The 13,938-nt window shown below is 39.5% G+C and overlaps 1 protein-coding gene across 50 annotated transcripts in view; it reads left to right on the top strand.

Annotated features, from left to right (window-relative positions):
- The window catches only part of SORBS2 (sorbin and SH3 domain containing 2), a 237,799-nt gene that overhangs the window by 148,216 nt on the left and 75,645 nt on the right, over positions 1-13,938 (top strand). For 49 of the 50 annotated variants that reach the window (XM_078393957.1, XM_073001376.2, XM_073001371.2 and 46 more), the window contains 2 exons: positions 2,958-3,102; positions 9,656-9,831. In XM_078393957.1, coding sequence (XP_078250083.1) covers positions 2,958-3,102; positions 9,656-9,831 — 321 coding nt within the window. Of the gene's footprint in view, positions 1-2,957; positions 3,103-9,655; positions 9,832-10,054; positions 10,644-13,938 lie in introns of those variants that run through there. The other variant, XM_078393958.1, reaches the window with a different exon arrangement.

The raw sequence follows: 13,938 nt of genomic DNA, 5'->3' as shown, positions 1-13,938 counted from the left end.
ACCAAATAACCACAGAGAGAGAGAGAGAGAGAGAGAGAGAGCTTTGTCTTGTATTCCATGCTCACTGGCAGCTATTTTGTTTTCTATTTAAGATTTGTTCAGTTTGATGGTTATTTTAAATAAATATTCTTTTATTTGTGTTGCTAAATACCTAAACAGTATAAATAATTAAGGGTGAGGTATAAATCTTTCAATGCTAGATAAATATGCATTTTCACATTGCCGATTTTTGTTTAACCTACTGCCTGGAACTCTTTCTTCTCAAAATCCATCAGTGAGTTTGTCTGGATGTAGTAAACAAGAAGCACAAGAAATTCACATTTCCTTTTCTCCACAACATCCTCACACCACCAAATGTAACACTTGGGGTTTCTGTGCCCAAGAAATTCATAAGTTGCTTCTCTATCAAATATATATCTATTTCTGAGTTTAAAAGTGTAGCTTAGTTGAAGTGGTGACATGGTGGAAGAGGAAGCACAAAGATACACATATATGTTTATATGGCTATGCTGTTACATTCAGAGCTGCTATAGTAATGTAGGAAAGGCACCCTATACATAGTCAGAGATACTGTCTTCATTCTTCACAACCTCTGGTGTTCCAGAGCCAGTCTCAGTATCACATTGGGCTACGGGACTTTGGAAATCCCTTGCTCAAATATAAGCTCCAAATGAGTCTTGCAGTCCTTATTCGAGCTCACTGTATTACAGAGAAGTGATAAACAGGATATAAGTAGACTTACAGAAGATGCTACGTGTAGACAGACAGACAGACAGACAGACAGACAAACAGACAGACAGACAGACACACACACACACACACACACACACACACACATCCAAGCATAACACTAAAGCACAGAGCTTCAAGCAAGTTAATGTTTTGCACTCGGCTCCCAGAATATTTTATTTGTGGCCACTGGCCATGCATATATCTTATATGTCCATGGTCACTGGGAGTTGTCATAATAAGTAACTTTTCCAAGCTTTGCTCAGGCAGAACATTAAGAGAGGTTGTAAACTACTTAAGCACTTTTGAAGGTCCACTGTGATGCAGAGCATGTCTCAAGAATTGAGGTTAGTATATTCAAGGAATTTAGCATTTAACACAACTTTATTTCCCAGTGATCGCTGACTGCATGAAGTTGCTTCTAATCTAGCCTTTCCCCCACTTTGCGTCACAGGAATAAAAGCATGACAAATCTTTATATTCACCTCCTATTACATTCATTGTTTCTTTTTTCAGGGATCTATTTTTCTTTTGCAAAATTCAAAGGAAGTGACTAAGGATAAATGTGCATGTCCTTATTATAGGCCAAAAGTTCAGGAATTAGTGTATATGATAAGTATGTGTGTAAGCTGCAACAGCCTGCGACTTGATTATGGGAATCGTGTCATTTTAATCTCTAATGAAGAATGCACTGTACTTTATAGGTACCAGCTGCATGGTTAAAACAAGTTCGAAAATGCTCCAAATTTAACAAAACCATTACATTTTAAATTTTAAAGGCCTCATCCCAAAGCAGAACACTTTTAAGCTAAGATCATAAAATAAGTTGATATTTAATTTCAGGAGATTGTAGGGTACACTTGAAAAATACTGAATATAATCCTAAGAATGCTTAACAAAACATTTGAACTTGGTTTTATTCAGTCCAACTAAATGACTTTGGGATTGAAAAGTTTTGGGTGGCTTTATGTGCGCCACTTTACTCAGTGAAACTTATAGGCCCAAGTTCAGCAATGCACTTACAAATAATGAAGAAAAGTGAGTTGGTGAATCTTACAGTATAACATTCCTTCATCTCTCCTCACTTATTTCTAAGAATGCAGCTGTCACTATCCCTTCCTGAAGTGGCTTCTCCTTTCCTACATTGTTATTTCTAAATAAATGGGCATAAGATTGTATTTTAAAAGAGCCTTTCGATACTCATCAGGCCTGGGTGAAGGCATTTTGGCATCTGAGAGGAAGTACAAAATGGCTCAGTTCCATACACTGAAGATGGTTTAATTGGCAGTTGACTCTTACCTCTGTGCTAGTTGTGGGATAACATCCACTGAAGCTGAAGGCAAGCAGGCTAGTTTAGAGGGGTACAAAATAGGTCAAGTGGCCCATATGCTTCTGGAATCTGCAGCTTGAGTCAGCTACCTCACTCTGCCTAATGGTGAGGCCTGCCATGTTGCTCATCATTTATTTTGATGTTACAAATGGTAGTAACAGATTTTATTTTAAAAAGGCAGCTGTGTGATCTTCTTTAACCAAAGCATGCATAAAACAGAAGAGTTGCTACAGATAGCTGTGTACACAGTGCTAACCATGTTACTATGGAAATTTATAGCTGTCAGTGTTACTACTGGCCAAAACCCTTTAGGGATCATGCAGCATAAATGGGCCGCTGTGCAACTGGCCATCCATTGAGCTCTCCCACTTCATCCTGTCGAGAAAACACCACAGATCCAGTCTTGCATGTGAAAGTGTGAAGGACAGTAAGCAAGCAAGAAGCCTGCTTGTGCAATTGCCTTTATAAGTATGCTTTGCTGTAACAGGATTTTGGCCACTGCATGTTAAAATTGATCAGGTATGGTTTGGCCCCAGACATTTGTCACAACAATAGACAGGGATTTTGGCTTCTTCTGTTGGTGTCTTCTTTGTCTTCGTGTGAATATGAAGGATATTATCTTCCAAAAGTTGAGAGAGAGGATGTTTTACTGCCATCTTCATTATATACTGCATTAATATTGAGGGTACATTCCGGTGATTCCAGCATGCTATATATTTATGAGGGAGTTGGAAATGAGAGGTTATGTGTTACAGCCAAGAATCTTAACAACTGGCTAATATAATGAAGACCACAGTTTTTTCTTTCTCCAGTATGTTTGGATGGTGTACTTCAGACACCTATGCATATACTTTAATGGGATATGATTTATGTATGTTTTTGTTTCTTTTCCTCTCAGACACAAATAACAGTGAATGGGAACTCTAGTTCAGCAACAAGCCCAATGAGCCACTTCCAAAGGCCTTTCTCACCTTCTTCCGCCTACTCCCCCCCAATATCGCTCAATTCAAGCACAGTTCACCTGCAGCGGAGCAGGACAATTGGTGAGTTTCCTACATATCTTAATTATTATCATACCTAGGTATTGTATATTAATTAATATTGGGGTATACTGAATTTGGGGGTTTCTTCACTTTCGAGTGGATTGTGTTTCAAATGGTGAGGACTTCTTTATGTATGTTAACATTATCTTCTCCTCACCTGTGCTTGTCATAGCAGTGACAATAGTAGGAAGGAAATTCTATTGTCAACAGCCCATCAACTGTTTTCTTAACCCTCAAATGACTGGAAGCAGCAGCATTTTGGAATGTTTTGACAGGAGGCTTGGCAGTTTCTTTAATACTCTCCATGTTTTTCATTCAGAGATCCTAGAATGTTGCTGCCCAATGTCAAGTATGGTCACTAATAGTGCACACAGGAAGTTAACCAGAGTAAGATATGAATCCTTAATAAAGTAGTCATTTACTATGCAAGCTCTATGTGAAAAATCTGAGCATTGGTGAAGTATGCTGTGATTAAGCAGTTTTCAATAATAGTAATCTTAATTTGGGTGGAGGTACTAAGGATAGCTAAAGAATTGGCCTGCCTGTTTTTCTCTGTTTATCCGTAGGAAGCACCTGAATAATTATGGCTAATACTATGGATAATACTAGATAGAAGTATAAGACCAAGATTGTTAAATAAAATGTGTGTGATCCTGCAACAAAATTCAATTTTGAGGATTTCTCTGCAGGGTTTAAGTGTATCCATTTCTTTACTTTCTGTTTTTCCCCCAGTTTTTCCTTTAGCAGTTATTGGTATGCGGTGTCCTCTGAGCACACTATCCTCAGTGAACTGTTTCTGGATGTTCACTGAGGAACCTTCATTCCAAAGTCTACCCCACCCCCCATTTTTAAAGTGGGGTATGAGTTAATGGAACACATCCCAGTTTCATTAAAATCTTGGATTTTGCCATTGATTTTCCACCTCTGTCCCTAGGGGCATATGGAACGGACTCTCTCATACAATGATAGAGTTCTGTATGCCATTTTATGTCTATGTGTTTGATCCTTTGCCTGTTATTTAATTCCTCTTTCCTATAAATGGGAAATGTGACGTTTTAGAGCTGTACTAGTTAGGGTGTCCTTTGAGTTGTGGCCTCCAAAAAGTAATATTTCCCAATACTACCCTTCCACTGCATTTTTTTTTTCATTTTCTCTCTCCATCAGTTAATATTCAGTGCCAGCAGTAATTTCACTGGACTCTTTAAAATAGGGGAGAATGACCCCCTTTAGATTTTTTTTCTCTTTAGAGTTTTGTGAGTCTGCTGATAGCTCATATTATGCGTAATAATTTAGAACCTGAATATGAAGGGAAATGGCTCGCAACAGCATTTGAATACAGTAACAGTCTTGGGCCAAAACCATGTTAGAGATTTACTAACTGTGTTAAAAATGCTTCTTAACTGAAGTGATTTTTAAAAGAAGCATTTGGAGAACATGCTTCTAAAATCTCAAAAAAAAATAGCTTGTCACTGCCATTGCGGATTACTAACATAAGAGAAGGTACATATTAGGATGAACATCCAAGCCAGCAAAGAAGTGAGGGACTTTGGTGTACAAACAGAGGTTGCTCTCTCAAGTAAATAGCATGGGAGAGATAGTGCCAGAGATAGTATGCTTTAGTGAAGTGGTCCCCAACCTTGGGCCTCCGGATGTTCTTGGTCTTCAACTCCCAGAAATCCTGGCCAGCAGAGGTGATGGTGAAGGCTTCTGGGAGTTGGAGTCCAAGAACATCTGGAGGCCCAAGGTTGGGGACCACTGCTTTAGTGTATCAGAGGTTGGTGAAGATGAACTACAAGGTGTTATCGGGCTTGTGTAACCTTCTTGTTGACAACCATGTGTTCAGTCAGTCATTCAATTTATATGCTGCCCGTCTCTGCTCTGGGTGGTGTACAACAAAAACTAAAAGCCAATTAAAAACATGCATGTATATTCAGGCCTTCCCTCTAGTCAATACTTGATTTTTCTTTAATTCTTTATTTATTTTTTACTCTATTTTTGTATTGTAATTCGTTATTGGAAGACTTATGTAATATTCTTGTGTTATTTTATTGTTCTTTATGTTATATTGGAAGCCACCTAGGGTGGTTGTATAGACCAGATGGGCGGGATACAAATCAAATCAAATCAAATCAAATCAAATCAAATCAATCAATCAATCAATCAATCAATCAATCAATCAATCAATCAATCAATCAATCAATAAATTTCCCTTCATATTTTACATATACAGTGGTGCCTCGCATAGCGACGATAATCCGTGCAGCAAAAATTGCTGCAAAGCAATTTCGTCGCTATGCGATATTAAAAAGCCCATAGGAATGCATTGAAAACCCTTCAACGCATTCCTATGGGCTTAAAACTCACCTTAAAGCGAAAATCCTCCATACGGCGGCCATTTTCGCTGCCCAGTAAGCGAGGAATCCGTCCCAGAAAACAGTGGGCGGCCATTTTTTTACCCGGTGGCCATTTTGGAACCACCGATCAGCTGTTAGAAAATCATCGCTTTGCGATGATCGGTAAGCGAAACAGGGTACCGATCATCACAAAGCGATTTTTTCCCATTTAAAACATCGCAACGCGATCGCAAAAGCGATCGCAAAAAGTTCATCGCTATGTAATTTCATTGTTAAATGGGGCACCCGTTAAGCAAGGCACCACTGTATCCTTGTGATTTTTGATAGCCTTTTTGTAGCAAGGACGATTAAAATCCCACTCCACTCTGCAGTCCCCTTGCAACTGCTGTTTTCAATTAGAGTCATTCATAAACAAACAAACAAATAATCCTGCACTTTTAATTGCATCCACACAATTGACATTATGTCTGAGTTGGCCCTGGACATCTCACAGATGCAGACAGATTGTTTTTGCCTTTCATGGATTGTAGGATCACAGCCTACTTCCCTCCCTAAATTTAGTATTCTGCATATTTGGAAAGAGGCCCAGATATTCAGCTATTTCATAGTCACTAACCCACCTGACCATCTATGTTTCATATTCCATTATTTATAGACTTGCAAATTTAAACAAACAGAGAAGGAATCAGTACCAGATATTAGCAATCCTGTCAGTCATTTTGATATTTTTCCTAAAAATTAAAGTCTAGACCAACAAATATTTAGCTTCAAAAGAACATTATGTGCTTTTAAATTTAGAAAGCCCTAGCTTTGTCTGAGATACTAATCTGGTTTATGAAATGTATATAAAGCAGACTACTTTCACTAAAAAGAACACTTAAAACTCTAACACTGCCCAGTGATAACCAAGCAAATCTGTAATGAAGATCTACTATAAGGATAGCCCATTAGTTGCCTTACAGAGGTTATGGGGTCACTATTCTCAAAAAGGGGAATTATAAGTGAAAAACATCTGTAGGACCTCAGGGGCTCGCTCCTGGTCTTTTGGATATTCTTGGTGATCATTAAACACACCAGGGCCCCATAAAAATGAGTGGAATTTAACAATACCAAGTTCAATAATTATTATTAGTATGTGCTATCCAACCTTCAGCAACATTTTCCAGGGTTTTCTAGATATAGAATGCTCGGAACTGATTTACTATTCCCTTTCACACTGATTTCAGTGGGGCCTGGCAACTATCAGCTGTAATTTGTCAAATAGATTAACATATAGTTCTGACCTTATATTTATTTTCCAAAACGTCATATTCTCTTCATTGCTCTCAGGTTGGCTAACCAATCCAAATTTCCCTCCTGTTCCTTTTATATTTAAAACCCTGAAAAATAGTATCTGGTCCAGATCACTCCCTGAGCTTCTCGGCTAGGTGAGAATTTGAACCTGAGACTCTCTGGTCCTAGTTAACCTTAGGTTAGTTTAAAAAAAGCTGGTCAACTTCTCATGGGAATTAGGAGTATATTAAGACACATCTAGTAAGGGATGTGGTGGCTCTGCGGGTTAAACTGCAGAAGCCTCTGTGCTGCAAGGTCAGAAGACCTGCAGTCATAAGATCGAATCCATGTGTCGGAGTGAGCCCCCATCGCTTGTCCCAGCTCCCGCCAACCTAGCGGTTCGAAAGCATGCAAAATGCAAAATGCGAGTAGATAAATAGGTACTGTACCACCATGGTGGGAAGGTAATGCCGTTCCGTTGTCTAAGTCACGCTGGCCACGTGACCACGGAAGATTGTCTTCAGACAAACGCTAGCTCTATGGGTTGGAAAAAGAGATGAGCACCGCCCCCTAGAGTCGGACACGACTGGACAAATTGTCAAGGGGAACCTTTTACTTTTAAGCCACATCTTGCTCAGCTCCACTAACATTGTTATTACTTACCTTTCCCTTAATGGCCTGATTGTAGGTTAGCTTGAGAAGAACTTTATCTTCAGATCTGCAGGTGAAGTCTGGTTTGTCAAATTTTTATATATAATTTAATGGGCAAGATCTTTGGTGCTTCACATGGGACTTTCTCTATGAAGGTGTCATAATTCATCAGAAAAGTCCTTTTTAATATCATTTTAAGAGTCAGGTGGAAATATTTTGTTATCTGAGATTCTAGAAAAACCACTACCAAGCACAGTGGAGCTAGGTGAAGTGAATCAATGGTCTGATGGCCAAGAAAAAAAGCTTCATATAATGGAGATGTTCATGATATGGGTCTCTGTGTTATGTGTGACTAGCTATACATAGCTGGAGCCAGATTATAGAGTCTCATGATCAGAACCAGACTTGCGATCAAACTAGACTATATATTTAGCACATTTTAAAAGTAACCTTCGAGAGATAAAACATTTGTGATTTTCTTCACTTAATGCCACTTGCATTTTATGTGCTTTGTTTTGTGATTGATGAGGTGGAGGAAAGCATGGCCTTAATTTGCAAGTCTGATTGTGAAGACATATGTTTCTGAGGAAATTGCATTGTAGGAGGGGAAATTGCTTACTTGGAGAAAGTAAGCATTCTCCTTAATGTCTAGTTTGAGCTTGAGTCGTATTACACTGTGGGTTAAACACAGAAGCCTCTGTGCTGCAAGGTTAGAAGACCAGCAGTCATAAGATCGAATCCACGCGACGGAGTGAGCTCCCGTCGCTTGTCCCAGCTCCTGCCAACCCAGCAGTTCGAAAACATGCAAATGTGAGTAGATAAATAGGTACCACCATGGTTGGAATGTAACAGCATTCTGTGTCTAGTCGCGCTGGTCACGTGACCACAGAAACTGTTTTTGGACAAAACACTGGCTGTATGGCTTGGAAACGGGGATGAGCACCACGCCCTAGAGTCGTACACGACTGGACTAAATGTCAAGGGGAACCTTTACCTTTACTGAAATCAACAAGAAAAGTTAACCAAGTCTAACTTGCTCATTGATTTCAGTGTTTCATCTGCAAACATGGCTAGATCCGGATCCAAGCAACTGATATTAAGCTTAAGTTTTGTTTAAACTACTTTCTTTGTGTGTTGTGCTATATTCACATTTCATGATATCCATGCAACTGCCATATGATAACAGTAAAGTATGTGACCATTTGTTTGGATCTCCCAGCACGCCATGAAATGGGTTGCCAGTGCTCTGAAGTGAAGTAGTTCAGTGTTTAAAGCACTTGTTTTGTACACAGAAGCTCCCCAGTTCAGTTCATGGGAAGGATCCCTGCCTGAAACTCTGGAGAGCTGCTTCCAGTCAATGTCAGCAACATTAGGTTAGATGGATTAATGATCTAATTCAATACAGGGCAGCATTTTGTAAAAGCAACTGAGAACTGCAGCAGCTGTGCTTTTGGAGCCTATCTCAAATTTGTGTTAACTACAAGGTGTTGCTATAATCTTATTACCAAAAATTGTCCGTCTTTTTCCCCTAGTTTCCCTCCACCATTCAAATGCCCTCTTTCTGTAATTCTCCTGCCCTCTTCTGTTTATATAGAAATTTTAATCCACCTGTCTTCTCAGATTATCAAATATCATCTTGGTACCCTTTCTTTGCCTCCTCCCTACTAACATATTTTCTCTTTTTGTGCCATGCATTAGTATTATTGTCTTTTGACGAGGCCAGCCTGCCAGCAGGATTTGCCTCAGTTTTAATTTTGTGCATCTTCCCTCTGCATTCTCCTTTTTAAAATTCTCTTCACCTCCCTGCCACTTTATATAAAGCCCAAGAAAATATCTGTGTATTCAAAGCTCCATGCAAAAATTAGCACACTAAATGCATATCCCACCACTACCACAATAGCAAGTAGGAATATGGGACGCTGCTAGTACTAGCCCAAGCTATCTGTACATGTTAGTTCATATTGTCTACTGTGGCTGGAAACTGCTCTCCAGGGTGTCAATCTGAGACCTTCTCATCACCTGCTACGTGATCTCTTTAACTGGAGATGCCTGGGACCGTCTGCGTGCAAAGCATGTGCTCTACCGTTAAGCTTGGGTCCAACTGAGCACACAGTTCCCCTCCAAGCCAGCTATATGTCCAATGTCTAGTATTTCATAAGCATGTGTCACTTTGCCCCATAGGTCGCTATGGGACTTTGAAAGTACATTGCCCAATACGTAGGCTGAGCATGGTAATTAAGCTGTTATACAGTGTTGTGTTAACCTTATCTTTGTAGAATCCACAGAGACATACTCACAGCATGCTCATTCTGTTGGCGGCAGCAGCAGCACCAGCACAATACCAATCTGTAGAACTTCGGAGGAAGAGAAGAAAGTCACGGTCATTAAAGCACCACATTATGCAGGGATTGGCCCAGTAGACGAATCAGGAATCCCAACTGCAATTAGAACGGTAGGAAATGCTGAGTTTGTGTGTATGAAAGAGAGAGAGAGCTAGGGTGCGTGCACACTTTGTACAATGAATTGATTGTTGGTCATGGCTTCTTGTCCACATTCTTCTAGGCTTATATAATGTAGACTAGAATGTGCGTAATCAGGGGACTTATGAATATAATACTGTGACTGGTGTTGAAAAGAAGGTTGATGGTGTATAATTAGAGAGCCTTGTCTTTTTTTTCCCTTCCTAAAGTTGTCAGAAGAACTGCAGGTTGTTTTTTTCCTTCTTTCACTTCAGCTTTCCATCTTCAATCTACCTTCCCTTTTTAGAGTTTGCTAAAAGTTAGGACCATTTTGTAATGTTCCTTTTTGTTTTGGTGGATTAGCAGAAATTGAATGAATGGAATTACATGCACACATACAAACACAGAGAGAGAGCGACACACATACCCAAGCAATTATTTATTTATCTCTTACTATAGGGAAGCACTTAAAAAAAAAACCTCAGCTTCTCCTTTGCTGACATGGAAAGAAGCACTGAGGAGAAAAACTCTTTTCAGGGCAATTTTTGACAGCTTGCCACTAGTTAGTGCTTCAGTGCTTCCAGGATGCCATAGTGAAGTGTTTTGTTTTTAGCTATGCTGAAGCATTCCTTCCACACTACTGCCTCGGCAGCCCCTTCTGGCTGGTCCAAGCGACATCAAGAGCAGCTGCAGCTGATGTAAGGAAGGGACTGTTTGCTGGCCGCCTTAGCTGAAGAGGAGAAACCCCTGCGCTGGCTGAATGAAACGCCGGGGAGCCAGGATGAAAGGAGCAGAGCCTTTGCAGGTGAAGTCTTCTTTGAGAGTTAGAAGGATAGAGCAGCTGTGGGATATACTTTTGCCTGCCAACACCAACATGCAGGCTGGCTTACGTAGTTGCCAAGAGAGGCTTCAGTAGAGAGAGAAACTAACGAGGGAAATGGACTTGGTGGAGAAAAGCAGTAGGGGCGATTTCATTCTAACTGGTAAGACGAATGGCATTTTTAAGAAAAACTTAAAATGAGAGCAGGGGAGCTCAAATCTCGTACTGCTTCTCTCTATTGTTTCTTTGCTCTAAAATCAGTAATGCAAAGTTCCTTTTTAAAAAAAAGTTGTTAACTGTTATTGTGAGAATTCCAAAGAGTTCTAGCCTGTCTAAAAGACACAGATCCCTGAATTTCAATAAGGAAATTACAGTGTGTGCTTTTTAAAAAGAGTTAGAGATTAATCACATAAGATGGATATATTAGTTATATAAGAGTATAAATTAAAATTCTTCCTAGCGTACTTAATCGGCTTGACACATGACCAGCTATATATGTAAATTTCCAAATTAGATTGTTTGAGCTGTAAGATTTGTTATGAAATTTCTCTTCTTCTGGAAGTCCTTTCAGTCTAAAGATAATTTCTAATATATACTACTACTCAAGCAGAAATATTTCCTATAAGCTAAGGTGCCATCCTCTGAATGCTTTTTCATTTTTAAGTCCTACTCAGTTAAATTTTGCTTACTCTCATGTAATTGTGTGCAGGACTGCCGCTTCTGTTTATCTCTTACCAGGTATAAAACCCCCATGTTTGCTTGCACAGAGTCACAGAATACGAAAAATAGTATCATTTTGTGCTCCACACCTTGTTAACAAAACGACTTTGGAACTGCAGCACATGCAGATTCATTTTCAGAAGTAGGCAGAATTAATTTGGATCAGAACAGATATTGGAGATGACATAATAGTTATCTCATTTAAATTAAGTTTACCTATCAGTGAATCTTCATGGAATGACTAAGGCATTCTGCTTTTATATATATAAATAATCATTGCTGTAAGTACTGTTTTAGAAAGGTGACAGAGGCAGTTATAAATAAGTAAGCATTCACAGGATTGTAGCCCCAAATATACTTTAAATTTGTTGACAGGCCTGTGTTCTTACCTTGCAGTAAATCTCTGTGAATTCATTTGGACTTACTTACACAAAGAGTGCACTGTTAATCTTTGACTAATGTGCATTGAAATCAGTGGAACAAATTTGCTGTGGCTAATTTAATTTTTCCTATTTTGAATGACAACCTTAGCCTTTGACTCCAGTTTGTAATTTTAAGAAGCACAAAAAGTAGGGGGAAAATCTCTATTAAATCTACGTATATTGTGACCAATATGGCCATGCCATTCAACATACATATACCCTAATTCAGGCATCTGTAGTCCTCTTTAATAAACATTCTTACTTTCAAGTGCATGCACTTTCTCTAGGAAGTTGGTATGCTTGTTAACATTCCAAGAGTATGTCAGAATGAATCATAGAATGCCAGTGTGCACCGCTGTCTCTATAAGTAGCCTTTTCTAGATGCTGGAATCTGTATCACTTCTTTTAAACTGGATTCATTTGCACTTCACCCTCTTCCCACCTATAAATGAATCCAGGTACTTGTACATAATACTACCACAAGCTCCCAGAATCAGAATAAAATTAACATACAGGATCCTTGTCATATTGATTACACTGTACTCCAGATTGTATCATAATCCCTCACAGCATCTCCTTCTAGATATTCTAAAGAAGTGGGGAAAAGAGTCCTTGTAGACGGTGAAAGCTTTGCGATCTCAAGATCAAACCAGTTTGCCACTTGAAATAAATCAGGAAAAGTCCACCTTAAAAACTATATTATATTATATTATATTATATTATATTATATTATATTATATTATATTATATTATATTATATTATATTATATTATATTGAAATAGTTACCTTGCAGTCTTTGAAGAACTGCATACGTCACCAGCTCCTTCCTCCTCCTGGATGAACAAGAGGAAAACAAAATGTCCTGCAAACTTCATTGAAGAGGGATGCCAAGATTCCTTGGTATCCCTTTTTGGTAGTCCCATAGGCTGGATGCAGTGGCATACTTTGATGGGGAAAATAGTAGAAGCCACACATTTACACACACACACCAACCCAACTCTGGAGTTCTGGGAAACCCTCTAGAGCTAGGTTTTGGACTGCGTGGAAGGCTGGCTGTGAGGGGGAAAGAAGAGAAAGTTATAGAAATTCCACTAGATAAACATTGGCTTTTATCCCCAAATTATTCTCTCTAAAACCGCTCTTTGAAATGATACTGTGTGGCTGCCTAGAACAAAACAGATTATGCTTCTTGCTCCATTATCACTTCCTCCCACCACAGTAGAGCTTTCCCTGTCTTTGTTCTTTTGGAACTTAGTCCAGTAGCATCACCAATATTTTTTACTGTTATTTTAATGGTTGTGTAACTTCCTGGCCTTGCTTTTCTTCTTCCATGCTGCCGTTTCCTGCTCACTTGCTCCCTGCTATCACACAAGGAAGATGGAGTTAGGGTGAGGAGAAGGAGCAGCCCTTTCTGCTCTACTTGCCTGCCACTTCTGGTTGATAGTGTGGATTTGTCCAAGAGCAACATGGCAAGAAAGCAGCCAATGTTGACTGCCTCAAGGAGGAGGTGCACAGAACCATAGAAAAGTGAAGTTGGAAGGGGCCTACAAGGCCATCAAGTCCAACCCCCTGCTCAATGCAGGAATACAATCAAAGCATATCTGGCAGGCGATTATCCAAGTTTTTCTTGAATGCCTCCAGTCCTGGAGCACTCACCAACTCCCAAGGTAACTGGTGCCACTGTCGAACTGTTAGGAAGTTTTTCCTGATATTCAACCAAAATCTGGCTTCTTTTAACTTGAGCCCATTGTTGCATGTCCTGTACTCTGGGATGATTGAGAACAGATCTTGCCCATCTTGCTCAGAAGTCAAAATAAAAAACAAAAAACAAGAGTTGAAAACATTGTGGCACCTTAGATTAGTATATTTAATGTGAACTGCTATTTAATGTGAGCATTTGGGGCATCTTAGCCCAGGGCTCCTCATAACCTAAAGCTGGCACCACCTGGACTCACTTCACTTTTGTGTATTTTGAAGAGACAAGATAACTCATTGATGTGCAATTCAGAAGAAACAGCAGCTGGCCTTTTTGGGCAGTTAGGGCATTGCCTCACCTTAGGCTATCCTGATACAGCCCATTCTTGCCTACCTGTTTGCCACAGGTGGAAAGACCAGGTCCTGCCTCACTTGTTCCCCA

Source organism: Pogona vitticeps, chromosome 5 (assembly GCF_051106095.1).
Source record: "Pogona vitticeps strain Pit_001003342236 chromosome 5, PviZW2.1, whole genome shotgun sequence".
Taxonomy (NCBI): domain Eukaryota; kingdom Metazoa; phylum Chordata; class Lepidosauria; order Squamata; family Agamidae; genus Pogona; species Pogona vitticeps.
This window is presented reverse-complemented; position numbering and strand designations above follow the sequence as displayed.